The sequence below is a fragment of the Equus quagga genome, chromosome 14 (assembly GCF_021613505.1).
Source record: "Equus quagga isolate Etosha38 chromosome 14, UCLA_HA_Equagga_1.0, whole genome shotgun sequence".
NCBI classification, from domain to species: Eukaryota; Metazoa; Chordata; class Mammalia; order Perissodactyla; family Equidae; genus Equus; species Equus quagga.
In genome coordinates, this window is record NC_060280.1 from 82,383,886 (window position 1) to 82,410,130 (window position 26,245).

At 43.6% G+C, this 26,245-nt stretch overlaps 1 protein-coding gene across 1 annotated transcript in view; it reads left to right on the forward strand.

Moving 5' to 3' along the window:
- Positions 1-426: 426 nt before the first annotated feature.
- The window catches only part of LOC124225625 (beta-galactosidase-1-like protein 3), a 64,469-nt gene continuing 38,650 nt past the window's right edge, over positions 427-26,245 (forward strand). The window contains exons 1-10 of the mRNA XM_046638273.1: positions 427-596; positions 1,082-1,216; positions 1,359-1,490; positions 1,657-1,869; positions 7,433-7,501; positions 8,121-8,216; positions 9,494-9,602; positions 12,899-12,991; positions 14,441-14,522; positions 15,474-15,538. Of these exons, the coding sequence (XP_046494229.1) occupies positions 427-596; positions 1,082-1,216; positions 1,359-1,490; positions 1,657-1,869; positions 7,433-7,501; positions 8,121-8,216; positions 9,494-9,602; positions 12,899-12,991; positions 14,441-14,522; positions 15,474-15,538 (1,164 nt within the window). The remainder of the gene's footprint in view (positions 597-1,081; positions 1,217-1,358; positions 1,491-1,656; positions 1,870-7,432; positions 7,502-8,120; positions 8,217-9,493; positions 9,603-12,898; positions 12,992-14,440; positions 14,523-15,473; positions 15,539-26,245) is intronic.

A 26,245-nucleotide genomic window follows, 5' to 3' on the forward strand; every position in this document is an offset into this window, starting at 1 on the left:
ATTCCCACTTTCCTTCGCTCTGATAGTTCACACTCATTTACCAACTCAGTTTGAGAAAACTCCTCCTCCAGGGTCGCCTGTGCGTCGTCCGTCACACCCTGTGGAGCCTTTATTTTAGCACTTACTCATCGTACTGAAACTATTTTCCTGCGTGTACACCACATCTATTAGTCCAGAAGCGCCGTCTGGTACCAAAGGGCCACTCGTTAAAGTGGTTGAACCCGCGGAATCAAAACTTCCCAGCTCTCGGGTAGATTGAATTGTCCTCCTCCTTGCCTCCCCCTCTGCTCCGCCTTTCTGCCTTTCTGTCCCAATTGGCTGGTGATACGCAGTTTAGGAAAATCAAGGTCAGGGTGATAACCCAAGACTCGACCGCCTTACTCCCCCCAGCTGAAGGTCATCTGAGCAGATAGGTGGGCGGACACCATGTGTCGCAGGCCCGGCTCAGTCCCTCTTGCAGCCCAGAGCCCGAGACCTTCTCCTTGGCGCTGCCCGGCAGGCCGCGGCTGCATCCCCAGGCTGCCGAGAGGCGGCGGGAGCAGCGCCCGACCTCCGCTCCTGCAGCCCGTGGGGATGGCTTCCCGGCCGCGCTCCAGGTGAGCCTCCCCGCTGTCCCGGGGCCGCGCCAGGCCGCAGCCCATCCCGCCCTTGCAGGCGGGGGCGTCCCTCTCGCCCCATCCCAGGTTCTCCGTCACGAAGCGCTCTTCCCGGGGAGCCTCCTAGACCTCCCTCCGCGTCTGTCAGTCAGCCAGTCAGGCGCAGGCACTTATTGCGCTGGCCCCTGAGGACGTTACGGGAGGGCAAGGGCCCCTTTAGGTTGGGATGCTTTTCTGGGCCCTCAAACCTGCCCAAGACTCTCCTTATCAACTCGCCTTTCAAGCCTTCTCTCCTCCGCTCTTTCTTCTGCCCGTACCTGGGTTACCGCGCCCTGCTGAGGATCTATCCATATTCCAGATGGAAGAAAATCAGTGTGGACGCTGACAAAGGGCTCCAGGTCCCAGGCACTGTCCTTCCTGAACTTGGTGGATGAAGCGCTCCCGTCTCTCACTGAGCCCCTTACCCCTCCTCTATCCTTTCCCAGGACCCCCTGCCCTGGGGCCCAGCCCTGTCCTGCTGCTGGCTGCAGGCTCCTGGGGCTGAAAGTCTATCGGCAGCTTTCTCCCCTGACTGAGGTGGACTGTGGGGCCGCCCTGGGTGTGCAGGGGCCTTCCTGGCCGTTAGGCCAGCCTAGGGGCGCTGCCGGTGAGGAGCCCGCCGGACCCCTTGCTCCAGTCTGCCTCTAGAGCAGCTTTCCAGCCCTTGTAGCTTGAAAAGGCCGATGCTTTCCCCTTGTCATTGTCATTTCTTTCTCTTTTCAGCCCGTGTCTCTTCTGGAAAAGAATCCTGTGCATCTTTTTCCTACCATGTATCTTATCAGGTTTTTCTCCTCGAGTGAAACATAAAAAGAATCTCTTATCTGGAAAAGCGCAGCCTCAGCTATCCCAGTACAGGTTTGCCTGAGTGGGGAGAGGGGAGCTTTCTCTCCTTTCTTGGAGAAAATAACATCAGAAGCATGCACAAAGCATGTCCTGCTAACAAGAACTTCTTCTTCTGCTAAGGCTTCAACAGTCGCTCCTCTTTCCGTTTCTCTCTCTCAGTCTCTCGCTATCTCAGCAGGTTTATTTGGTCTCGTCTGACCCCTCTGGAGCTGAGGAATCGATCCATGGGACTGCAGACTGAAAGCAGAGTTGGGAGTAATCCGTACTTCACACTGGAGGGTCACAAGTTCCTGATCTTCGGGGGCTCCATCCACTATTTCCGCGTGCCCAGGGAGTACTGGAGGGACCGCCTCCTGAAGCTGAAGGCCTGTGGCTTCAACACTGTCACCACGTGAGTGCTGGCCCCTCGCCCTATGTGGCCTTGATACCTATGGGGCTCCTAACACCTGCCTCCCAGCTCAGAGCCTCTGGTTTGGGAGCCTGGCCTGAGGGTTGCCCTGTGAACAGTCATTCCAACATGCGCCCATTACGCTTAAGTGCCACTTGCATCTCAGACTCAGTGTGCTGTGGTCGAAGCCTTGGACAAAGGTCAATGGGGGAAATGTAAAAGGAGTGAGTGATCTCCTCAGGAGTCTCTCTCAAGGGAGAGTCATTGGGTCCCTCAGAGCACCCAGTTTACTGACGATGCTTAAAGTATGCTTGCACATAAATACGTGGTGTCTTTAAAATAATTCTTATTTATGTAAATGGAGATGAACGCGTAGATGCATAGTAGCAGTGTCAAAAAATGAGCAAGTCGGGAAATACCAGAATCACTAACGTGAGGTTTAGTGGTATAAAGGGAATGATTACAGCAGCTCGATGATTAAGGGGGTCTTCAGGCCCAGCTCTGCCTCCAGCCACCACGTCTCAGGGCCCTGGTGTAAATGGGCAGAACAGTAATTGCTTCATAAGGTTGTGTTGATGATTAAATGAGATAAGACCTTTATCTTATTTATGTGAAAAATGCCTATCACAATGCCTGGCATGTATATACTCAATTATGGTGGCAAAAAGAAATACAAACCCAGTTTAGTGAATCAGAAGAATTTAAATATAAATTTAACATGATAAATTTAGCATGATATCTTAACATGATTACGTGTATAGGGACAAAAGGTAACATGTATCTGGGGTGTGCTGATGGCCAGGCATTTTCTAAGCATGTTCACAAAGTCACTTAGTCCTCACCGACGCGCTGTGAGATGGCTGGTATGATGCCCACCCTGCCTGTGGGTGAAGAGACAGAGTACAGCAGGCTTCACGAGTGTGGTCAGGGTGAGCGTCTCCTCCCAGCATCCTCTCCAGGCCTGACCGTGCAGTTGTGACCGAGGATGCTACCCGAGGCACACACGGAGCCAAGGCTCCTGCCTGTTCACAGACTCAGCACTTAAAAACTGGGCGCAAAGCAAAAACCATATTTGAATTATCAACAGTGGAGTTCCTTTCATAACAGACCTACTTCCGGAAAAGTCTTAAAACTCAAAAAACTGGGAGTCAATTAAGGGTTGGGTTGAAGGGTGAGCCCAAAGAAAAAATTCTGTGGAAGGCTGTACTGTAGAAGTGGATTGTAAAAGGGGGTGTGGTTAACTTCATGGGAGCCGTCTTGCTGGAGGTGAGAGGAAAGGTGGGGAAGCCCAGCCTTCATAGAACAATCCTGCTGGTGCCAGAGCACAGCAATGCTGATTTCAGTATGTCCTCCACGGTAAAGGAAGAGAACCAATTTTAGTTATTCAGTGCAAAGGTATGTGGTATTACACACGGCCAGGCATGGTCCAAACCTGGAAATTTTAATTCACTTTGTCCCTACAGCAATCTTGTGTGGTGAGGAGTGTTGTCACTGTCTTTTGTAGGTGAGAAAACTCAAGTGAAGGGAGCCGAGGGCCGTTTCCCAGAGTCACACAGTTGGTGGCAGCAGCGCTGCGCTTGAATCCAGTCAGGCTCCAGGGTCTAGCTGCTAAACAGCTCAGTGCCTTTCGTGCTTGAGGACTTTGCTTACAGACTGAGAATTACGTTCACGGCACTTTGCAACCCTTGTTGTAGAGTCTTGTTGTGAAGTCCAAGTGCCCTTTGCACGGCATTTTATCATTTTAGAGTTCAGAATATATTTTTCTGTTTCTTGATGAGATGTTTGTTACCAGCGATTAGAAAGGTCTGTTGTTTTCAGGTCAAGCTGTGGGATTTTATTAGTTAATGTCAGGAGACAGTAAAGGCAGTCCTGAGAAGCTCAAGCTTACAGTATAGTTAAGCAGGAGTGGAAGAATGTCAGCAAAATTCTATGGGGCGTGTAATGTAACCTTTTACATCTGTAACTATCTTGAATATGTAATCCCAAAATATTTAAGTTCCCTTTCCTTTCTGGGTGAATTCTACATTGCTTGTTATGGATTATACTTAAAGTATATTGACTTTTAAAAAAAGAGAGAGCCACTGGATGTCCTCACATGCCTGCACCCTGACCAGCCATACAGCGGCCGGGGGGGTAATGCACAGTGAATCAGAAGGGGAGCCCTTCCCTCCTGGATGGCCCTCCACCGCCCCCTGGCGGCAAAGCCAAGCGTCGTACTCGATGTGAAGGAGAAGGCGCCCCAAGGGCCCGGTGGGTGCATCGCTGCAGAGCTCAGACTCACGGGTGGATTTGAAGCTGACAGGCAGCAACGGATCATTGTCTTATCTAATGTGCAAAGAGTTTAATCATAAACAATTGTTAAGTTTTACGGAGAGCCTTTTCTACATCTATTGAAGGGAGTATGTGGTTTTCCTACACTCTTCTGTTAAAGCAGTGAATTGCATTGACATTTTTCTCACATTCCACAACCCACAGCCCTGGGATAAATGCCGTCCCATTATGAGAAGTGCACACGTGCACACTCATGTGCACACACACACGCAAGTTGCTAGACTTGATTTGCTAGTGTTTTATTTCAGATAAGTATATTTATGATTATAACTGAAATTGATTTAAAATTTTATTTCTGTTAGTGTCTTGTCCAGTTTTGATATCAATCTTATAGTAAACTCATTGTCAACTGAAATAAAGAGTCTGGGCAAAGGTGAAAGGAAGGAGTTTATTCGATAATCAAAGTGAGGAACTTGAGTCCAGGGAAACGGCCCAGCAGTGTTCTGAGGAACTGCTCCGAGGCCGCAGGTCTGAAGCAGTTTACATACCTTTGAGCAGGGCAGGAGAAGGCTAACATCTAACAGTCATCTACTGCAAGGGTAACAGGAACTTTCTGGTTATACATCAAACAAGGCTTGTAATGTTGGTGTTATCTACGTGTGAGGGAGGCAAGGAGCAGGGCCATTGCTTTTCCCCTCAATCTCTAAGAAATGCAGCCTGGAAAGGTGAGTGTGAGGGCCCCAATGTCTCCTCCTGTTGCTTATCCATCCTGCTGGCATCTTCAGTCATGAGAGGGGACGCTGCAAGGCCATTTAGACACGGGCTTACGAGGCTGCGCGGCTGCCTCACAGCACGGCGCTGGTTTCTGGACTGACTTTAAGCCTATGCAGCTTGCTTGTTAGATTCGCCTGTTAGACCAGGGAGAGGGGTCCCAGCTCATTCGTATCATCAAGTGACTACGTCCTCTTTTTCTATTCACTGTAAATATTTTGCAAAAGAGTTATCTTTACCCTGAACATTTCTTAAAATTCACCTGTAAAACTCAGTGACTACTGTCTTTTCTGGTTGTGAGGTGCAGATGTTGGGGACAACATAACTTTCTTGAATGATTGTTGTTTAACTCACATTTTCTGTTGCTTCTAGAGTATGTCCTATTTTTATTCTGTAGTTTTTCTTATTTTTCATTTCCTTTCTTCTTTTGGATTGACTGAGACTTTAAAAAATTCTCCTCTCTTTCTTGGAAGTTATATATCATATTGTGTATTTGGACCTTTTTGTACTCAATTTTGTCTAAGTTTTTACTCTTTTTGAAGAACCAGCTTGTCGCTTTATTAATCTTCTCTATGTCTTTGTTTTCTATTTCACAATTTCTTAGTTGTGTATAATTTCCTTTCTTCCACTTTATTCAATTTTGTACCTTTTCCTCCTCCCTTCCTTCTCTTCTTGTCTCCTGAGTTGAATATTTAGCTCATTTTCTTTCCAGGATTTTATGTTTTCTACTATATTTATTCAGGGACATGAGTGTATCTCTAAGTATTGCTTTGGTTATATAGCCCATAAATTTTGCTATATAGTACTTTGAAAGTCATTTCGTTTCAAATATTTCCCTATTTGGGTATCTGCTTTCTGTTATAGTTATTTTTTATTTTACTTTTTACTATTTTAAAAGTGTAATTTTCAGGGCCGGCTCCATGGCCGAGTGGTTAAGTTTGCACATTCCGCTGCAGCGGCCCAGGGTTCGGATCCTGGGCGCGGACATGGCACCACTCGTCAGGCCACGTTGAGGCAGCGACCCACATCCCACGACTAGAAGAACCTGCAACTAAGATATACAACTATGTACAGGGGGGTTTGGGGGAGATAAAGCAGAAAAACAAACAAACAAACAAATTGGTAACAGTTGTTAGCCCAGGTGCCAATCTTTAAAAAAAAAAAAGTGTAATTTTCTAATTTAAATTGCATTTATCTTGGGATAACAGACTATGTGGTGTAGATTTTTGGAATTTGTTGAGGTTTATTTTGTATTTTACAAGTGTTCCACGTGGTTTTTAAGAATGTATATGCCCCATCTGTTGGCTCCTGAGTTCTCTATGTATTTATTAGATCCAGCCTTTTAATTTGGTGTTCAAATCTATATCCTTACAATTTTTTGCTGTTATTATCTTTGTTTCTTAGCGGAGTATTTTAAATCTTCTCACTATGACTGTGGATTTATCCATTTCTTCTCTGATTCAGTAAACTTCTCTTTTACTTGAAGCTGTGTTATTAAGAGCATAGAAGGCCATGATTATTATATTGTCTTGATGGATCATTCCTTTTATTATTAATGTCTCTCTTAATATCTGTGAGAGTATTTTTTTGCCTTAAAATTCATTTTGCCTACTATTTAAGATTGCTAAAATAATTTTGCCTCATCTATATCTTTTTCCATTGTGTTTTCAACTTTTTTCAGCAATTTTCTTTAAAGTAAGTCACTTGTAAGCATAAGCATCATTTAGCAAAATGTTTTCATTCTATTCTCTCAGTGTGGAAGTATAAACTTTACCATGCATGTTTAAAGTTTTTAGCAAACCAACTTTTCATTTCTCCTTGCAACAAAAGATCTTGAAATACAGTCAGTTCTGCCATAATGCTACATACGCATTCTTAAAAATCTCCGCACTGTGCAAAACTGTGTAATAAGAACTATAGGGCTTATGAGAAATATGAGATTAGGGGCACGTCACGCAAAAACCTTGTTGTTGACATGCAAGAAGGATAGTCACCTAATAACAATAGCCCCTAATAAACATTTTACGCATGTCCCTTTGGCCCTACATACTCAGCCCCGTCGGGGAGGACCCTGGTGGGGTCCTTCTTGGTAAGACCTGAAGGTGGCACCTTCCTTTGCTGTGTCTCTATTATCCTCATAGAAACTCCTCCTCTATTCTTATTTTGATCAATTCTTAGCAATAATTTCTTCAGCATGTGTAGACATTTGTGGGTATTTTTCCCTTTTCTTTATATTTTTTAATAGGTTTTACAAAGAATGGAGTGGTGAGTAGAATGATATATCTGTAAACCCAAAGAATCTAGAGTAGGATTAATGGCAGCTTGGACTACAGTTGGGTAATAGAGAAAGGAATTATTGAAAATAATCATTGCTCATGTAATAAAGGGTTAATTGCCATTGGAAACTTCAGCTTATTCCAAAATAGAGCTATCCCAAGTTTTGACCTGGGTTTGGGATTGACCTAGGAATTTAGAGGAAAGAAATAAGAAGATGCTTATTGTACTTCCCTCTTCCCTATTACAGCTATGTTCCATGGAACCTCCATGAGCCAGAAAGAGGCAGATTTGACTTCTCTGGGAACCTGGACCTGGAGTACGTGCTGTTGCTGCTTCTGTGACCTGGCCCGGGGTGGGAGGCGGAGAAGTGGCTCCTTGGGTTGGTTAGGAGCCATGGGGGCATCTGGCTCTGCTTGAGAGCCAGAGAGACTGGGCTCTGGGGCCTCGTTCTCAGGACAGTGGGAAAGGCTCTGCAGCCAGCACCTAGACGCTCTGCAGCTGTAAGCCTGTTACCCCCAGGGGTCTCGGCCTGCTTCTTCCGAGCCAGACCTCTCACTGCCTCCCAGAGGTGCCTAATCCCAGGTGTCAGCCCCGCTGTGCAGTGTGGCCCAGCCCCCAGGACTGGGGAAGGGGTTGCCCCCTTAGGGTAGCAAGGCCGTTGGGGTCAGCTTCCCTGGTGGCCTCCCCTGCACCCTGTGTGATGCCCTCCTCCTCATGTCCCCAGTGGGGCTGTGCAGACGTCCTAGGCTGGGAGCTGGCTGGGAATCCTGCTCTGCTGGGGCCGGGGCTGCGGCCTCTCTTCCCTCACCCATCTTGGAGAGGAAGGCAAGCGAGGGAGAGGTGGGCAGTTGCGCCACGGTGGGCTGTGATGTGTGCTGGGCTCCTCCTCAGCCTGCGTCTGAGGCCGTGAGAGCTGCTGACGTTGACCTCCCTAGGGCCTTTGTCCTGACTGCTGCGGAGATCGGGCTGTGGGTGATTCTGCGTCCAGGCCCCTACATCTGCAGCGAGATTGACCTCGGGGGCTTGCCCAGGTGAGCCGGCTGAGTCCAGCATTGCAGTTGTAGTAGTTTGCTTTACTAAGAGTAAACTTCAGTCTCCTAGTAGTGAGCCTGTGTGCTGTGTTTCACACCATGTTGTGTGTTCTATACACATTGTCTCAGGCACTGCTGTAGTGAGGGATAGGGACTATCTTAGTCCCCATTTTACGGATGAAGGACTGGAGACTTTGATCCTGGTGCTTTGGGCTTGTGGCCAAGAGTGTGTGTGGGGGAGTTGAGGGGGACACGTCAGGATAGTCATACCCTTCTTGCCCCACAGCAGGGCGGGGTCCCCCTCTGTCCTCCTGAAGTGGGAGGAACAGGAAGGGAGCCTTAGAGAGTGGAAGGGAGGGTTCTGACAACTTCTGGGCTTGTTCTCCTTTTTCTGACTTCTGGTTTTTCTCTTATTTTGTTAACGGAAGACCGAGTTCTCCACTGTGTGAGTGCCCTCAGCTCCCTTCCCTCCCCTGACATTTTTCTTTGCCTTCTTCTCTTGTCTGTGATGCTGGCCCTCAATCCAGACAACTACAGTTCAGGGTGAGAATCCAAGAACGCTCTTCTAGTACCTCTGCAAGGTGAAAGGGCTCCCCGATAGCCACGCTCTGCCTCCAGCTGAGCACCTTCGCTCCCGCGGGGCAGGTAAAGGCTCTGCTTTTCTCCAAGATGAGCTTGTTCTCCCACCCCAGCTCAGGAGCAGAAACAGCCTGACTTGGAGGGCAGTGGGTGTTTGAGAGAAGCAGGATTCACTGTGCAGTTTAGCTGGAGGCCTCAGCCAGCACCTTATGAGTGTCATACTTGGGTGTGCTTCTTGGTTTGTAAGCTCCTACTCTGTGCTTGATGTCTTAGGTCTTAGAGGAAACGTAACCCTGTGCTTAAGGTACATATGCTGTGCTCACAAAAAATGTTTTAATAAGCTGAAAAAGAATGGAGAAGGGTATTCAATGACAGGTTATAACACCTCTTGTAAGACAAGGTGTCCAAGGCTTGATGGAGCTGAAAGCACCTCCTCAGTCGCAGAGTGTCACATTGACAAAGGGGTATCTTTCCCTCTAAATCTCACAAGTCTGTGAGAACCGTCCCAAGAAGCTCACATGGTAACTTCCTTTCAGGACCTGAGGCTCCAGGATCATGGATGTGAAATCAAAGGATGTAGGACTGTGCCGAAGGGAGTCCTGAGAAGGGCTGGCTGCCGTGCTCAGCCCCAGCCTCTTGCTCCCCCTCACCCCTGACTTCCCACCTCAAACACTGAGCTTGTCTGCTTTCACTCCCAGCCGGTTACTGCAAGATCCCCAGGTGAACCTGAGAACGACTGACAAGGGCTTTGTTGAAGCAGTTGATAAGTATTTTGATCATCTGATTTCCAGAGTGGTTCATCTCCAGGTAAGGCCAAATGACCTTTTCCCTCTTTCTTATATTTGCTTTAGGAAAATAGTTTGTACTGACTTGTTTATGGAATAGGCCATGCCCAGTCTCTCTGAGAGCTGAAGCTGACATTCTTAAATTCTCGACCCTTGTCTTAAGTACAGTCTTTACTCCAGAGCCTAGGAAGACAGGGACTGACAAAGAGTATTGGTTTGTGTTTGTCATCATCATTCTGAATGTACTTGATGTTCACTAAACCCGTTGGCCTTTATACTGCTTATTTCTATGCTTAAATTATCTTTGTTGTTTTGAACAGTTAGTATGAATGCGTGGTGCAAAAGTTCAAAAGAGTACAGAGAGTTTATGGTGAAACGAGCTCATCTCCCTTCCACCCTGTTCCAGAGCCAGTCAGCTGCCTTTTCAGGAGACAGCTCATTTTATAGGATTTTGATGTGTCTTTCCAGAGATTTCCTACACATATCGAAGCTAATTACTTATGCACATGCTTACACATGTGTATCTGTGTGTACATGTATACTTTTTGTACAAAAATATGCAGTTCCCACTGGACATTTTTCTTTTGTCACTTGAAAAAACATTTTTGAAAGCTGCCATTCTTTTTAATTGCTGCATAGTATTCCATGATATCAATACATCATAGTTCATTTTACTAGTGCCCTTGTCACTGACATTTGATTTTTCAAGTTTATGCTATAATGAATAACTTGGTTCATATGTCATTTTGTAACTGTGTGGGTATATTTGCGATTGCTTATATTCCAGTTTATTCTAATTTCATAAATGCAAAGAGCACAGGTGCCATGCATTTTCATTTCTTCATGGAATACTCTGACCTTATGCACTTGATAAGAAATGCCTTTGTTTTCACGATGTCAACCTGTGGCACACAGAACAGTATGTAACAAAGAAAGAACAGTATTCCCTGAAGTCAACAAGGCGATAATTGTTTGATTGTTGTGTTTGCTTTGTAAAATGTGACTGTCTTCAAACAAGAGGAGACACATGGCTATTATTTAAATAAAAATATATCAGAACATATCTCTTGATATAGTTTGAGATACGACAAAACCCAGAATTATTAGATAGTAGACTAATAGCGTATTATCTTAGACTCTTCTTTTAGGGGAGAATATGATACAGATTCAGCCCTTTATAACTAATTATGGATTCTGAATTGTTAAGTTACTTTCATTAGGAGAACTATAAAGAGGGGACTGGGAAATTAGGGAGGAAAGTAAAAGGTTGGCAGTTCTGCAGCGCGCTGTCGGGGAGGCGGGCAGCACTGAGGGGAAGGACACCTCGTCTTTAGGACTGAGCTCCGGGTCTGTTAGGCGCAATCGAGGTACATTTTTTTGTAGGAAGGTCTGAGGCCATAGGTTTGTGGCTGGATTTCTGCCCTCCAGATGGGACTCAATGGCGGGAGTAAAAATCTCTGAGCCTTAAAACTGAAAAGACTTTGAAAGTTTGGATGGAAGCTGAGGCACAGGAGCATTTGCATAGATGCAGCAAGCAAAGTCAATTTATAAACATCCCGTTGAAATCATGAGGTGGCAAATCCTAGGAAATTTTAAGAAGCAAGGAATTATAAGTGAAAATGAAATGTATAGGGCTCATTATTACTAAATTGTCGGTATTTTAAGGTCTTTATATTTGCTTGGTTATCTTCATTGGTTAAATTGTTATATTTAAATGACTTTTAGGGTGTATTTACCGTTTTACTTGGGAGCTTTACTCTTCTAATCCTGTTGATTTCATAAGGCAACTATGAGTCCTCCTATGATGGAGTTTTTGGAAATCTCACCCTTCAAGTTGGGGAGAAGATACTATTCAATAATACAAACAACTTTTCTCAATTCATCAGTTCAGAATACTTGTGTTCATTCAACAAGTAATTATTGAGCACCTACTATGTACCAGGCGCTGTGTAGGAGCCAAGCTTCCAACGATGAGAAGGACAGACATGTCCCTGCCGCTGGGAGCTTGCAGTCCAGCGTGAGAGGCAGACAGCACTTACAGGATGAGTGATAGCTGCCGCAGTGGAGGACGTGCAGGACGCCCTCGAGGGAGAAAGGGAGGTCTGGAGCATGTTTTCCAGAAAAAGTACGTTAAATAGGACTTCAAGGGTGGGCAAGCATTAGCCAAGCCACGGGTGCTGGTCAGGAATCCTTAGCATGGACGAAGACCAGATGGCAAGAGAGAGAACGAGGAGTTTGAAGAACTAAAGAAATTCAGTAGTGTAGAGCCTAGTGTGAGGTGAGAAAGAAGGAAAAGGTGAGGGTGTGAAGGAAAAGCCCCCAAACATGCTCGTTCTCCTCTGTTCCTGCTCAGAAGCTAGTCCCGTGGTCCAGAAGGGAACGCCTCCCTCTAAAACTGTCATTTACTCCAGGCAGCAGGGGCCATGTGGGGAGGGAAGTGATCAGACGCTCCCTCTCGATGCTCACTCCACCTTCAGTTTGGCGAGGCTTCAAGGAGCAGAGTCGACCTGAGTGTGGAAGGCACTGAAAGGTTGAACTAAACATGGAAAATTGTAATAAATTTCAGCACAACTAGGTCAGTGTTGATGGCTTAGATCGTGCGATGGGGGTGGAAGCTCTTCCATGGGGGTTTGAGGAGCGGGGTAAAAGTGAGAAAGCAGAGAAAGTGAGTGTAGACACTGGTAACTCTCTCAAGAAGTAGAGCCCTTGGGGAGCAGGGAGCAAGAGACATGTCGCTGGAGGGGAACAATCTTGGAGGTCTCCCTCCTCCCTCCCTCCCTCTCTCTCTCTCTTTCTGATGTGAGGGTTCTGAATAAGTTTCCATGATGATGGAAGTCTGTCAGTTTAGAAGAAAGGGTGGAAAGCACAGAAGGGAGAAGGAACGGTGCAGAAAGCCAAGCTCCTGAGCAGATGGCGGGAGGCAGGGGGACTCTGCACCTGAGTGGTGGCATTGCCCTGAGACGGGAGGAGGGACACCTTGTTCATTTGTCAGCTAGGAAAGTGGGTAGGGTGGGCGTGGAAGCAGGTGAGATTATAGGTTTGAGATTTCATATTTAAGTAGCTAATTCGTATGGGAAAGAGAGAGGACAACTGCGGGAGTGGCTCCTCTACAAAGCTGGGAAAGGTAGGACTCCTTGCAGCAGCTGAAGTGCCTGGATTTCACTCACTATCAGACCCAAGGGGAGGAGAGAGAGTGCCCAAACTAAGGCACCACTCAGATCAAAGAATCTGGAACAGGTGTGTCATCTTTAGCAGCAAACCCAGAGACTCCATCTTCTCCCACCAGTCGCCTCACTCTCGCTCATCATCTGTCTGTAGTACCGCAAGGGAGGCCCCATCATTGCAGTGCAGGTGGAGAACGAATATGGTTCATTTTATAAGGATAAAGATTACATGCCCTATCTTCAACAGGTAAGAAACACTTAGTTTGTCTCCATATTTGCCTACCTTCGTCCTCAGTCTGTCTCTTTCACAGCACGTGTGTCTGAGTCCTGGCTGCATGGGTGACTCTGGGATGTGAGGTCAAGTTCAATTTCTTTGTGAATCTACAATATGGTCAGGGTGATCAAGATGTGCTCAGATATCTTTATTATGAATCAAACATGATATTAAAAGATTATTCCTTTCTGTTGCTGTCTCTGTGACCTAGAACTGTCATTGAAGGTGGGGGTTGGTGAATCTACATCCATAGAAAATAGATAATGCTTCATGAACTTGACAATGATGGCTATCACCCTGCAGCTTTCTGACCTGTAGCATTAGTATTCTTTCTTCTGCTGCCTTTGCTCCTGTATGGGGGGATGTCTTAAGCCAAGAGTAACTTCAGTCCTGCCTGGTGTTCTTTCTGGCAAGTCAGGCCCCTCCCTGTCCCTGACCTCCCATGTTCAGGAAGCTGATGAGCTCTGGTCTGAACTGGACCCCTTGCCTAGGTTGCTAAACAGGATGCAGGGGTTCCATTGTAACTCTGTCTGTGCAGAACCCAGTAGCTCTTTCCACACAGAGACCTCTGGATGGCCTGGAGAGCAGTGAGGAGGAGTGGCCAGCTGGGCAAAGAAGAGAGAGCAGGTGATGAGAGAGGGAGGAGGGCAGGGCTGGACTCCGCGGACGTCCTGGCTCCTGCTCTGTAGCTGGGGCTTCTGGAGCTGGACAGGGTCTGTGAGAAGTTCCCCTCCCTAACTTCCCTCAGGAGCATCATCACATCAGATCCTCTCAAATCAATCTCATTCAGCTAGCATTACTTTTCCTTGATTTTTAAAATTTACTGCTTGGCTTCTCTCCTAGGCCTGGATATATAGGACACATAGACGGGGTCCTCTCACCCTCTGGCCGTCTGTCTGCTCCCTATGCCCTCAGTAAATATGAATTTCAAGTTAGATTCCCTGCTTCCCCAAAGCCATGGCAGACTTCCGTGCTTCCTTTGAGTGTCCGGGTAGGACCTAAGTTTTGTGAAGTTTGTCTCTGATCTTTCTTAGGGCCCCGCAGCCTCGACCTCTCCCCTTCAGGCACAAAGGGTTTCCCAAGTCTTCTTTCTCTCTTTTTCTCAGATTTAGATCCTCCCTGGTTGCTTCCTCATAGGCTTAGCCCTGTGCTTTTCCCCTTGAGGCAATGACCATGGGTGTCAAAGCCCGTACTCCGCTGCTGTTGTGGCCATCCCCAGGAAAAGCACCAGACTGGGGTGGAGACCACCATCCCCTGCAATTTACTGAGCTGCGCATGGTCAGACTCTCCATGCAAACCTTTCTCTCTAGCTCTCAGGCTGCCCATCAGAGCCCACTTGTGTTTATTTCCTAATTTCCTTATAGCTCCTTCTTCCCATGGCAGCAAGAGAAGTAGGTTCATTTTGTCCACTTTTATCAACAGGCCCTGCTGAAAAGAGGGATTGTGGAGCTTCTCTTGACCTCGGATAATGTGGATGATGTGCTAAAAGGCTACATAAAAGGAGGTACAAATTTAGAATTATTTTAAGGGAGAACTGAGGCTCTTAGACAGCCAGTTTGAGTCTTGGACGAGTCTCAGGAAAAGAACAAGAATATCTCTGATACCTCTCTTTCCCATGTACATTGAAACAGACCCCAGAGATTTGGTATTATAGTAGATAAGGACTCAGGGTCAAAGCAAAGAGTTGACTCACCAGCTCTATGTCTTTTCTTTGCTCTTGTGGTCTCTGTTTAAACAGAACCATAATTGAGCTCTTCTGGACTCAATGTACCTTTCCATCTTTCATAATTTTTCTGTGGCTAAGAATCTGCTTTGGTGCTGGGCATGGCTTAGAATCAAGGCCTTCTCCACCAGCATGGAGAACCACATGGAGAAGCAGAAGACAGGTATTGTGTCAGGAAGGCGGCCTAGGACAAGTCCCAGTTCTGGGATCCTGCTGCCTGAGGCTCACTGTGAGCTCCAGGTAGGTCCTGAGAAGAGAATAGCAGAACAATTCAGAACAAAATCATAAGGTGATGATAGTGAAGGAAATGACCAAGGTGTGAGCAGCCACATGGGTCCAGACGACTATCTGTCAGGTGGTCCTGAGTTTAAGACTAGCTGCTTCAATATACTGCTCTCTCTCCTCATTTTTTATGGCTCTTCCTCACATTATTTCCATGGTATGGTAGAAAGTGTACTGAACTTGGGGCCAGGTAACCTGCATTCAATTCCTAGGTATAATCAAGTTGTGTGACCTTGGCCTGTTCCACTTCTCTGCACGAAATATGGTAATTTTAACTGCCCTTCTTGCCTCACCTTGTCTTTGCACATGTCCAGTGATGTGAGGACATATATGACAGCCCTTTGTACTTTGCAAAGTGGAATAGAAGTAGCACAAGGTGTGGGCTTCCATCCCTCCCCTGGTGGCACTTGTCACAGTGCCCAATGCAGCACCTCTCCCTTCTCTCTACAGTGCTGGCCACCATCAATATGAAAAAATTTCGGAAGGATGCTTTCCAACACCTTTATAAGGTGCAGGTAAGGATGTCTTGGAGATGAAGGTCTCCGCCCCTTTTGACATGCCCTCCCGCCTCTGCAGCTGGTGCTCAGTGAGAAAGGAGGCTTTGCAGGAAGACCACAGCTTTTCCCTGGGGCTCAGCTGGCTTCCAAAGCGATTTGGCAAGTTGATGCTTTTGGCTTGGGAAATGAGGAGGGAACCCCGCTTCTGTCACCTCTGTTAGGGGAGCACCTCATGGAGATGAGCAGTGGAAGTGTGAGGGGGTTTATATGAGGTAAATCAGAGGGCGATAACATTCTCTTTCCTCTACAAGGACAGAGCTCAGAAATGGGCTATGGGTATTGCTGACAGGGGACTCACGCCTGGCTTTGGTGGGGTCAGCCGTTTTTAGCCAGTCTGTGCAAACTGTGGGAATGAATGACTATTGTACATGAATTCATTTAACAAATATGGATTAGGTAGCTCATAGTTTCCTCTCAGTGGGTGACCCCCTGTATTAGTTACAAAGATGGACAAACCATAGTCCATGCCTTCAGGAATTATATCCTTTCTCCGCAAAACTTCTGGTTTGAACTCTGACAGACCAAATGTGGTTATAGTTTCCTCTGCTTAACACACTTTCCTGGGCTTTCTTCATGCCTCAGATAATATCCAAGACCTGTGCCACGGGCTGCAAGCCCTGGTGTGACTGACACAGTCTTCATTTCCAGCCTCAGCCCGCGCAGCTCTTGGCCCTCAGGCAGGAAGGCAGCCTTCAATGCTTGTAAAGCAGGGTACCCTCGCTTGCCAGAGCCCCCCAGCACCCCTCCAGTGCCCTCACCTCAGCCTCACACCCTCCTCCACAAGTTTTAATTAAGAGCGAGTTAATCTGATTTTCACTTCTCTCTAATTTTGTGGTTTCTAACCTAGTGAGAAGCGCCTCTGCCAGGGGTGGATGCATGGCTGTTTCTAGTGTTTAATGTCTTTAATAAGTCTTTCTCAGTTTTTGGTTTCTTTTTTGCTTGTCACTTCTTCTTCTTTTTTTTTTTTTTAAGATTTTATTCTTTCCTTTTACTCCCTAAAGCCCCCCGGTACATAGTTGCATATTCTTCGTTGTGGGTCCTTCTAGTTGTGGCACATGGGACGCTGCCTCAGCATGGTTTGATGAGCAGTGCCATGCCCGCACCCAGGATTCGAACCAATGAAACACTGGGCCGCCTGCAGCGGAGCACACGAACTTAACAACTCAGCCACGGGGCCAGCCCCAATTCTTCCTTTTTTTTATGAGGAAGATTGGCGCCGAGCTAACTTCTGTTGCCAATCTTTCTCTTTTTGCTTGAGGAAGATTGTCACTGAGCTAACACCTGTGCCAATCTTCCTCTATTTTATGTGGGACACCACCACAGCATGGCTTGACCAGCAGTGCTAGGTCCACGCCCAGGATCCGAACCTGCGAAGCCCGGGCCATTGAAGTGGAGCACACAAACTTAACTGCTGCGCCACTGGGCTGGCCCCTCTTGTCACTTCTTGTTTTTAACAGCTTTATGGAAGTATAACTTATACACCATTAAATACAACCATTGTAAGCAGTTTATTTAATTTTTTTATTGCAGTAACATTGGATTATAACTTTATATAATTTTCAGATGTATATTGTTAATATATTTTGAATTCTGTGTAGATTACATCATGTTCACCAACCAAAGACTAATTACAATCCATCACCACACACATGTACCTGATTGTCCCTTTCACCCTCTCCCCTCCTCTCCCCTCCCTCCTTCTCTTCTGGTAACCACCAATCCAATCTGTCTCTTTGTGTTTGTTTGTCACTGTTTTTATCTTCCAGTTATGAGTGAGATCATGCGGTATGTGACTTTCTCCCTCTGACTTATTTCACTTAGCATAATACCCTCAAGGTCCATCCATGTTGTCACAAGTGGCCAGATTTCATCATTTTTTATGGCTGAGTAGTATTCCATTGTGTATATATACCACATCTTCTTTATCCATTCGTCCCTTGATGAGCACCTAGGTTGCTTCCAAGTCTTGGATATTGTGTATAATGCTGCAGTGAACATAGGGGTGCATGTATCTTTATGCATTTGTGTTATCAAGTTCTTTGGATAAATACCCAGCAGAGGAATAGCTGGATCGTATGGTAGACCTATTCTTAATTTTCTGAGGATACTCCATACTGCTTTCCATAGTGGCTGGCAGTTTACACTCCCACCAGCAGCGTACGAGGGTTCCCTTCTCTCCACATCCTCTCCAACACTTGTTTCCTGTCTTGTTAATTATAGCCATTCTGACTGGAGTGAGGTGATACCTCATTGTGGTTTTGATTTGCATTTCCCTGATAGCTAATGGTGTCGCACATCTTCATATGCCTGTTGGCCATCTGTATATCTTCTTTGGAGAAATGCCTGTTCAGATCTTTTGTCCATTTTTTAATTGAGTTGTTTGGTTTTTTTGTTGTTGAGACATATGAGTTCCTTGTATATTTTGGATATTAACCCCTTACCTGATATGTGGTTTGCAAATATCTTCTCCCAATTGTTAGGTTGTCTTTTCGTTTTGTTGATGGCTTCCTTTGCTGTGCAGAAGCTTTTTAGTTTGATGTACTCCCATTTGTTTATTTTTTCTTTTGTTTCTCTTGCTTGGTCTGACATGGTACTTGAAAATATGCTGCTAAGACCGATCTCAAAGAGCGTGCCTGCCTATGTTTTCTTCTAGAAGTTTCATGGTTTCAGGTCTTACATTCAAGTATTTAATCCATTTTGAGTTGGTTTTTGTGCATGGTGTAAGATAATGGTCTGCTTTCCTTCTTTTGCATGTGGCTGTCCAGTTTTCCCAACAACATTTATTGAAGAGACTCTCCTTTCTCCATCGTATGCTCTTGGCTCCCTTGTCGAATATTAGCTGTCGATAGATGTGTGGGTTTATTTCTGGGCTCTTGATTCTGTTCCATTGATCTGTGTGTTTGTTTTTGTGCCATTACCATGCTGTTTTGGTTACTATGGCTTCGTAGTATATTTTGAAATCAGGGAGTGTGATACCTCCAGCTTCATTCTTTTTCCTCAGGAATCCTTTGGCTATTCGGGGTCTTTTGTTGTTCCATATAATTTTCAGGATTCTTTGTTCTATTTCTGTGAAAAATATTTTTGGAACTTTGATTGGAATTGCATTGAATCTATAGATTGCTTTAGGAAGTATGGACATTTTAACTATGTTAATTCTTCCGATCCATGAGCATGGAATATCTTTCCATTTCTTTGTGTCTGCTTCACTTTCTTTCAACAATGTTTTCTAGTTTTTGGTGTACAGATCTTTCACCTCTTTGGTTAAGTTTATTCCTAGGTATTTTATTCTTTTTGTTGCAATTGTAAATGCGATTGTATTCTTAATTTCTCTTTCTGCTATTTCGTTGTTAGTGTATAGAAATGCAAATGATTTTTGTATGTTGCTTTTGTATCCTGTGACTTGACTGTATTCATTTATTATTTCTAAAAGTTTTTCAGTGGATTCTTTAGGGTTTTCTATATATAAAATCATGCCATCTGCAAATAGTGACAGTTTCACTTCTTCTTTTCCAGTGTGGATCCCTTTTATTTCTTTTCTTGCCTGATTGCTCTGAGTGGGACTTCCAATGCTATGTTAAAGAAGAGTGGTGAAAGTGGGCATCCTTGTCTGGTTCCTATTCTTAGAGGGAGAGCTTTCAGTTTTTCTCCATTGAGGATGATCTTTGCTGTGGGTTTGTCATCTATGGCCTTTATTATGTTGAGGTATTTTCCTTCTATACCCATTTTATTTAGAGTTTTTATCATAAATGGATGCTGTATCTTGTCAAATGCTTTCTCTGCACCTATTGAGATGATCATGTGATTTTTATTCTTCATTTTGTTAATGTGGTGTATCACATTGATTTATTTGTAGATGTTGAACCATCCCTGCATCCCTGGAATAAAACCCACTTGATCATGATGTATGATCTTTTTAATGTATTATTGTATTCTATTTGCTAGTATTTTTTATATTATTATTTTTTTATTGAGTTATTGATAGGTTACAATCTTGTGAAATTTCAATTGTACATTAATGTTTGTCAGTCATGTTGTAGGTGCACCACTTCACCCTTTGTGCCCACCCCCCACCCCACCTTTCCCCTGGTATCCACTAAACTGTTCTTGGTCCATAGTTTTAAATTCCTCATATGAGTGGAGTCATACACAGATTATCTTTCTCTCGCTGGCTTATTTCACTTAACATAATTCTCTCAAGGTCCATCCATGTTATTGCAAATGGAATGATTTTGTTCTGTTTTGCAGCTGAGTAGTATTCCATTGTATATATGTACCACATCTTCATTATCCATTCGTCTGTTGATGGGCACTTAGGTTGCTTCCATGTCTTGGCTATTGTAAACAGTGCTGTATTTGCTAGTATTTTGTTGAGGATTTTTGCATCGATGTTCATCAGTGATATTGGCCTGTAATTTTCCCCTTTTGTGTCATCTTTGTCTGCTTTTGGTATCAGGATAATGTTGGCTTTGTAGAATGAGTCAGGAAGCCTCCCCTCCTCTTCAATTTTTTGGAAGAGTTTGAGAAGGATAGGTAGTAAGTCTTCTTTGATTGTTTGGTAGAATTCACCAGGGAAGCCATTTGGTCCTGGACTTTTATTTTTTGATTACTGTTTTGATCTCCTTACTGGTGATTGCTCTATTCCAATTCTCTATTTCTTATTGATCAAGTTTTGGAACGTTGTATGATTCTAAGAATTTATCCATTTCTTCTGGGTTATCCAATTTTTTGGCGTATAGCTTTTCAGAGTATTCTCTTATAATCTTTTGTATTTCTGAGGTGTCTGTTGTAATTTCTCCTCTTTCATTTCTGATTTTTATTTATTTGAGCCTTCTCTCTTTTTTTCTTGGTGACTCTAGTTAAGGTTTGTCAATTTTGTTTATCTTTTCAAAGAACCAGCTCGTGGTTTCATTAATTTTTTCTATTGTTCTTCTAGTCTCTAATTCATTTATTTCTGCTCTGATTTTTATTGTTTCCTCCCTTCTGCTGCTTTTTGGCTTTATTTGTTTTTCTTTTTCCAGTTCCTTTAGATGCATTATTAGATTGTTTATTTGAGATTTTTCGTGTTTGTTGAAGTAGGCCTGAATTGCTGTAAACTTCCCTCTTAGAACAGCTTTCGCTATATCCCACAGATTTTGGCATGTCATATTTTCATTTTCATTTGTCTCCAGGTATGTTTTAATTTCTCCTTTGATTTCTTCATTGACCCAATCGTTGTTCAGTAGCATTTTGTTTAATTTCCACATTTTTGTGGCTTTTCTGATTTTCTTCCTGTAGTTGATTTCTAGTTTCATACCTTTGTGGTCAGAAAAGATGCTTGGTATTATTTCAATCTTCTTAAATTTATTGAGACTTGTTTTGTGTCCTATTATATGATCAATCCTGGAGAATGTTCCTTGTGCATTTGAAAAGAATGTGTATTCTGTGCTTTTTGGATGGAATTTTCTATATATATCTACTAAGTCCATCTGGGCTAATGTATCCTTGAAGGCCAGTGTTTCCTTATTGATCTTCTGTTTGGATGGTCTATCCATTGGTGTAAGCAGAGTGTTAAAGTTCTCTACTATTATTGTGTTACTGTCTATTTCTCCTTTTATGTCTGTTAATAATTGCTTATATATTTAGGTGCTCCTATCTTGGGTGCATAGATATTTACAAGTGTTATATCTTCTTGTTGGATTGTTTCTTTTCTCATTATGTAGTGCCCTTCTTTGTCTCTTGTTACAGTTTTTGTTTTAAAGTCTGTGTTGACTGATATAAGTATTACTACCCCCACTTTCTTTTCTGTGCCATTTGCATGGAATCTCTTTTTTCCATCTTTTCACTTTCAGTTTGTGTCTTTAGGTCTGAAGTGTGTCTCTTGTATGCAGCATATGTATGGGTCTCGTTTTTTTATCCAATTGGCCACCCTATGGCATTTGATTGGAACATTTAGTCCATTGACATTTAAAGTAGCTATTGATAAAAATGTATTTATTGACACTTTATTACTTTTTTCCCGAGTGTTTTAGTAGTTCTTCTCTGTTCCTTTCTTCTTCTCTTGTTTTCTTCCCTTGTGGTTTGATGGCTTTCTTTAATAATTTGTTTGATTTGTTTCCTCTTACTTATTTGTTTACTTACTATAGATTTCTGGTTTGTGATTACCATGAGGTTCCTATATAATATTCTACATATATAGTAATGTATATTGAGTTGATAGTCTCTTTAGCTTGACCTCTTTCTAAAAGCTCTACTCGTTTATTCCCCTCCTCCCACATTTTATATTTTTGAAATTATATCTAATGTCTTGTTTGATGTGTGTGTCTATCCATTATCCTCATCATTGAAATAGGTAATTTTAGAACTTTTGTCTTTTAACCTACATATTATCTTCATAGCTTGTTAATCTGCTACCTTTACTGTATTTTTGCCTTTACCAGTGATTTTATTCCTTTTTTAAAAAAATAATTTTCTTATCCCTATTTGTGGTCTTCTCTTTCCCACTTAAATAAGTCCCTTCATCATTGTAGAACTGGTTTCTTGGTGATAACTCCTTTAATTTTTGCTTGTCTGTGAAGTTCTTATCTCTGCTTCCATTTTTAATGCTAAGCTTGCTGGATACAGTGTTCTTGGCTGTAGGTTTTTTTCCTTTCAGCACTTTAAATATGTCATGCCAGTCTCTTCTAGCCTGTAGGGTCTCAGCTGAGAAGTCCGCTGATAGCCTTATGGGCTTTCCTTTGTATGTCACTTGTTGCGTTTCTCTTGCTTCTTTTAGGATTCTGTCTTTATCTTTAATTTTGGACATTTTAATTATAATGTGTCTCGATGTGGGCCTGTTGGTGTTCATCTTGTTTGGTGCTCTCTGTGCTTCCTGTACTTGGATGTCTGTTTCCTTCCTTTGGTTAGGAAAGTTTTCAGCTATTATTTCTTCCAATAGATTCTCTGCCCCTTTGTCTCTCTCTTCTCCTTCTGGGACACTTATAACACGAATGTTAGTGCACTTGATATAGTCTCAGAGTTCCCTTAGACTGTTCTCATTCTAATTCTTTTTTCTTTTATCTGTTCAGCTTGGGTGATTTCCTCTAGTCTTTCGTCCATCTTTCTGATCCATTCTTCACTATCATCTACTCTGCTTTTGAGTCCCTCTAGTGAATTCTTAATTTCCAGTATTGTATTCTTCATTTCTGATTGGTTCTTTTTTGTATTTTCCAATTCTTTCTTGATGTTCTCACTGTGTTCATCCAGTCTTCTCCCAATATCTGTGAGTATCCTTATGAGTTTTTATTTGAGCTCTTTGTCAGGTAGATTGCTTATTTCTGTTTCATTTTGCTCTTTTTCTGGGGTTTTGTCCCATTCCCTAGCTTGGAATGTATTCCCTTACCTCCTCATTATGCCTCTTTCTGTGTGCTTATATCTATGTATTAGGTGAGTCAGCTATGTCTCCTGATCTTGGAGAAGTGGCCTTATGTGAGAGATGTCTTTTGAGGCCCAGAAGTGTGCTTCCCTTTCGTCACCAGTCCAAATGATCCAAAAGTGACCCCTGTGTGGGCCACTTGTATCCTTCTGCTGTGTCAGGGTTGCTCTTACTGCAGGTACCCATGGACTCTAGGGTTTCCCTCCCTGGGAGGCTGTTTGTAAATTGGGTTCAGGAAGCCCCAGTGCCATTGGCCACAAGGTCTAACAGCACACTCCAGTTGCAGTTTTCCTGTTAATTGGATAGGTACCCAGTGTGGCTGGTTGCTAGGCTCAGGGGCTTACAGTTGCTGTAGTCCTCAGGCCTACAAGGCTGTTGTCAGCTCTCTCAGGATTGCAGCTGAGTGGGGCTGGCCCTAGGCACAGGAGCACCCAATAGTTTCAGGCTTTGGAAGGTGGGGCTGATCCTCTTTGTGGCTGATTGTGAGCACAGGTCTTCTGCCAGTGATAAGCCCCACACCCCACAGGTCCACATACACTGTCAACAAAGCCCTCGTCCATGCACATGTCCTGACCCTCTGGAGCGTACCCAGTCGCCCCACCATGGAGGCCTCCACATCTCCACCAGTGCCCCCCATGGTTCACCTGGTCCTAACACAGGCCCTGCCACGCAGAAGTGGACAAACTCGCCTGCCTGTAGAGGATCAAGGCACCCAGTCTTTGCAGGCCGACAAGTAGCCTGAGGGCTTGTTGTTGGGAGGGGCCGGTCTCTAGGGCAGGCTGCCTGCTCTAATCAAACTGGATTAAATCTGCACTATAGTGGGTGTAGCAGACTCGGGGCTATCAGGGCAGTGGAAAAACTTCAAAAAAAACAATGCCAGCATCTGTGTCAGCATTCCTGTACTAGGTCACAACAATGGCTACCACCAATGTCTCAGTCTCGTCTCTCATCGAGATGCGCCCAGAGCTTACCAGGTGAGTCTCTTTTCACCAAAGGACTGTGCACCTTTCCTTTTGGAGATTTTAGGTTACTCTTTGAGATAGGTGAATTTGTGCACAGGCCCTTTAAGAGCCAGGTTTTCTCAACTTTCATCCGATAGCTTTTCTGGGAGTATTCCCTGCTGCAGTTAGTAGCCAGTGAAGCCAAATAGCAGGACACTCATCTCAGTTGTGCTGAGTCTGAAGGATGCTTATAGCAGTATCAGCCCCCACTAAGGTCCACACTTCTCCAGGGAAGGCTGTGTACCTTAGAGTGGCTCCTTCCTGGCCAGCTGTGAAGCTCTGCCACCCTTGAAGGTGGCTTTTTTCTCTCCAGAAGGAATTTCCGCCTCTTCTGCCTCACTCAGGACTGTCCCTTGTTGTGGGGTTTCTTTTTATCCAGTTTTCCATTTTCTCTCCAGGGTAATTTTTCCAAGAATAGTTGTAACCTGGTTGTGTCCATGGGAAGAGGTGAGTTCAGAGTCTGCCTACGCCACCATCTTGACGAGACCTCTCACAAACAGTTTAATATATAGAATTTTACAACCATCACTACAATCTAAAAAGTTTCCTCATGATCATTTGCAGTTAATCCCCCACTGCCACCTCCAGGCAACCCCCTGGTCTGCTTTCGGTCTCTACTAATTTGCCTTTTCTGGACATTTCCTGTAAGTGGAATCATGCAGTATCTGGCTTCTCTTGTGCACTTAGTGTCTTTCAGGTTCATTCACCTTGGGGGTGATTCAGTCCTTCATTCCTCCCCATAGCTGGGTGGGTCGTGCTTTTGCTGTCAGATATTTAGAGTCATAGCCAAACCCAAAGTTGTGCAGCTTTTCTCATATGTCCTCTTCTGTGCCAATATGGTTAATATGGTTCTGAACGTTGACCCTGTCTTGCATTCCTGGGATGAATCCCATTTGACTGTCATGTATTATCATTTTATTTCCTACTGGATTCAATTTGTTCATATTTTGTTAAGAATTTTTGCTTCCATATTCATGAGGGATCCTGGCCTTTGGTTTTCTTTTCTTGGCGTGTCTTTGTTTCATTTTGGAATTAGGATAATGCTAGCCTCATAGGATGAGTTTGGAAGTGTTCCTTCCTTTTCTATTTTCTGAAAGAGATTGTATAGAAATGTTAATATTTCTTTCTTAGTGTTTGGTAAAATTCACCAGTGAAACCATCTGTACTTTAAGTTTTCTTTTTTAGAAGGCTTTTAACTAGAAATTTAATTTCTCTGATAGAGCATAATTCAGGTTATTTTTTTTTTGAGTGGACACAAGGCAAACTTGTGTCTTTCAAGGATTTATTCTGTTCTATTTCATCTAAGTTTTTGATTCATGGACATAGAGTTGCTTGTAATCATTGATATCTTTTTAATGGCTCTGTTGTCAGTAGTGATGGCTCTCCTTTCATTTCTGATATTGGTAATTTTGTGTCTTCTCTCATCTTGGTCAGGATGACAAAAAGTTTATCAGTTTTATTGATCTTTTCAAAAAACCAGCTCTTGGCTTGTTTCCTTTCCTCTATTATTTTTCCATTCTTTATTTAATTGATTTCTGTTCTCACCTTTAGTGTTTTCTACCTACTGCTTCCTTTGGATTGAATTTGCTCTACTTTTTCCAGTTTTTTTTTCTGATGGAAGCTTATGTTACTGATTTGAGACTTTCTTCTTTTCTAATATGAGCATTTACCACTAAAAATTTCCCTGTATGCCCTGGTTTTGCTGCATCCCACCAATTTTGATATGCTGCATTTTCATTTTCAAAAAATGTTTCAAGAAATGTTCAAAATATTTTAAAATTTTCCTAGAGACTTCTTTATTCCATGTATCAGGTTGAAATGTGTTGTTTAATTTCTGAATCTTTGGGGATTTTCCAGATATCGTTCTGTTACTGATTTCTGGTTTAATACTGTCAAAATTCAAGAACATACTCTGTATGATTTCTGTCTTTTTACTTTTGTTAAGGTTTATTTTATGGCTCATAATATGGTGATCCTTGGCAGATGTTCCATGTACACTTGAGAAGAATGTATATTTTACATTTGTTTATAAATTTCCATTAGGTCAAGTTGTGTGATGATATTGTTCCGGTAATCTCTTTCCTTGCTGATTTTCTGCCTACATATTCTGTCAATTATTAAGAGAAGAGTGTTGACATCTCTGAATATAATTTTGGATTTGTTTATTTGTCCTCGAATCTATCAGTTTTTGTCTCATGTAGTTTGCAGTTCTGTTTTTAGGTGCATACACATTTAGAATTGTTATATTTCCCTGGAGAATTCACCTCTTTATCA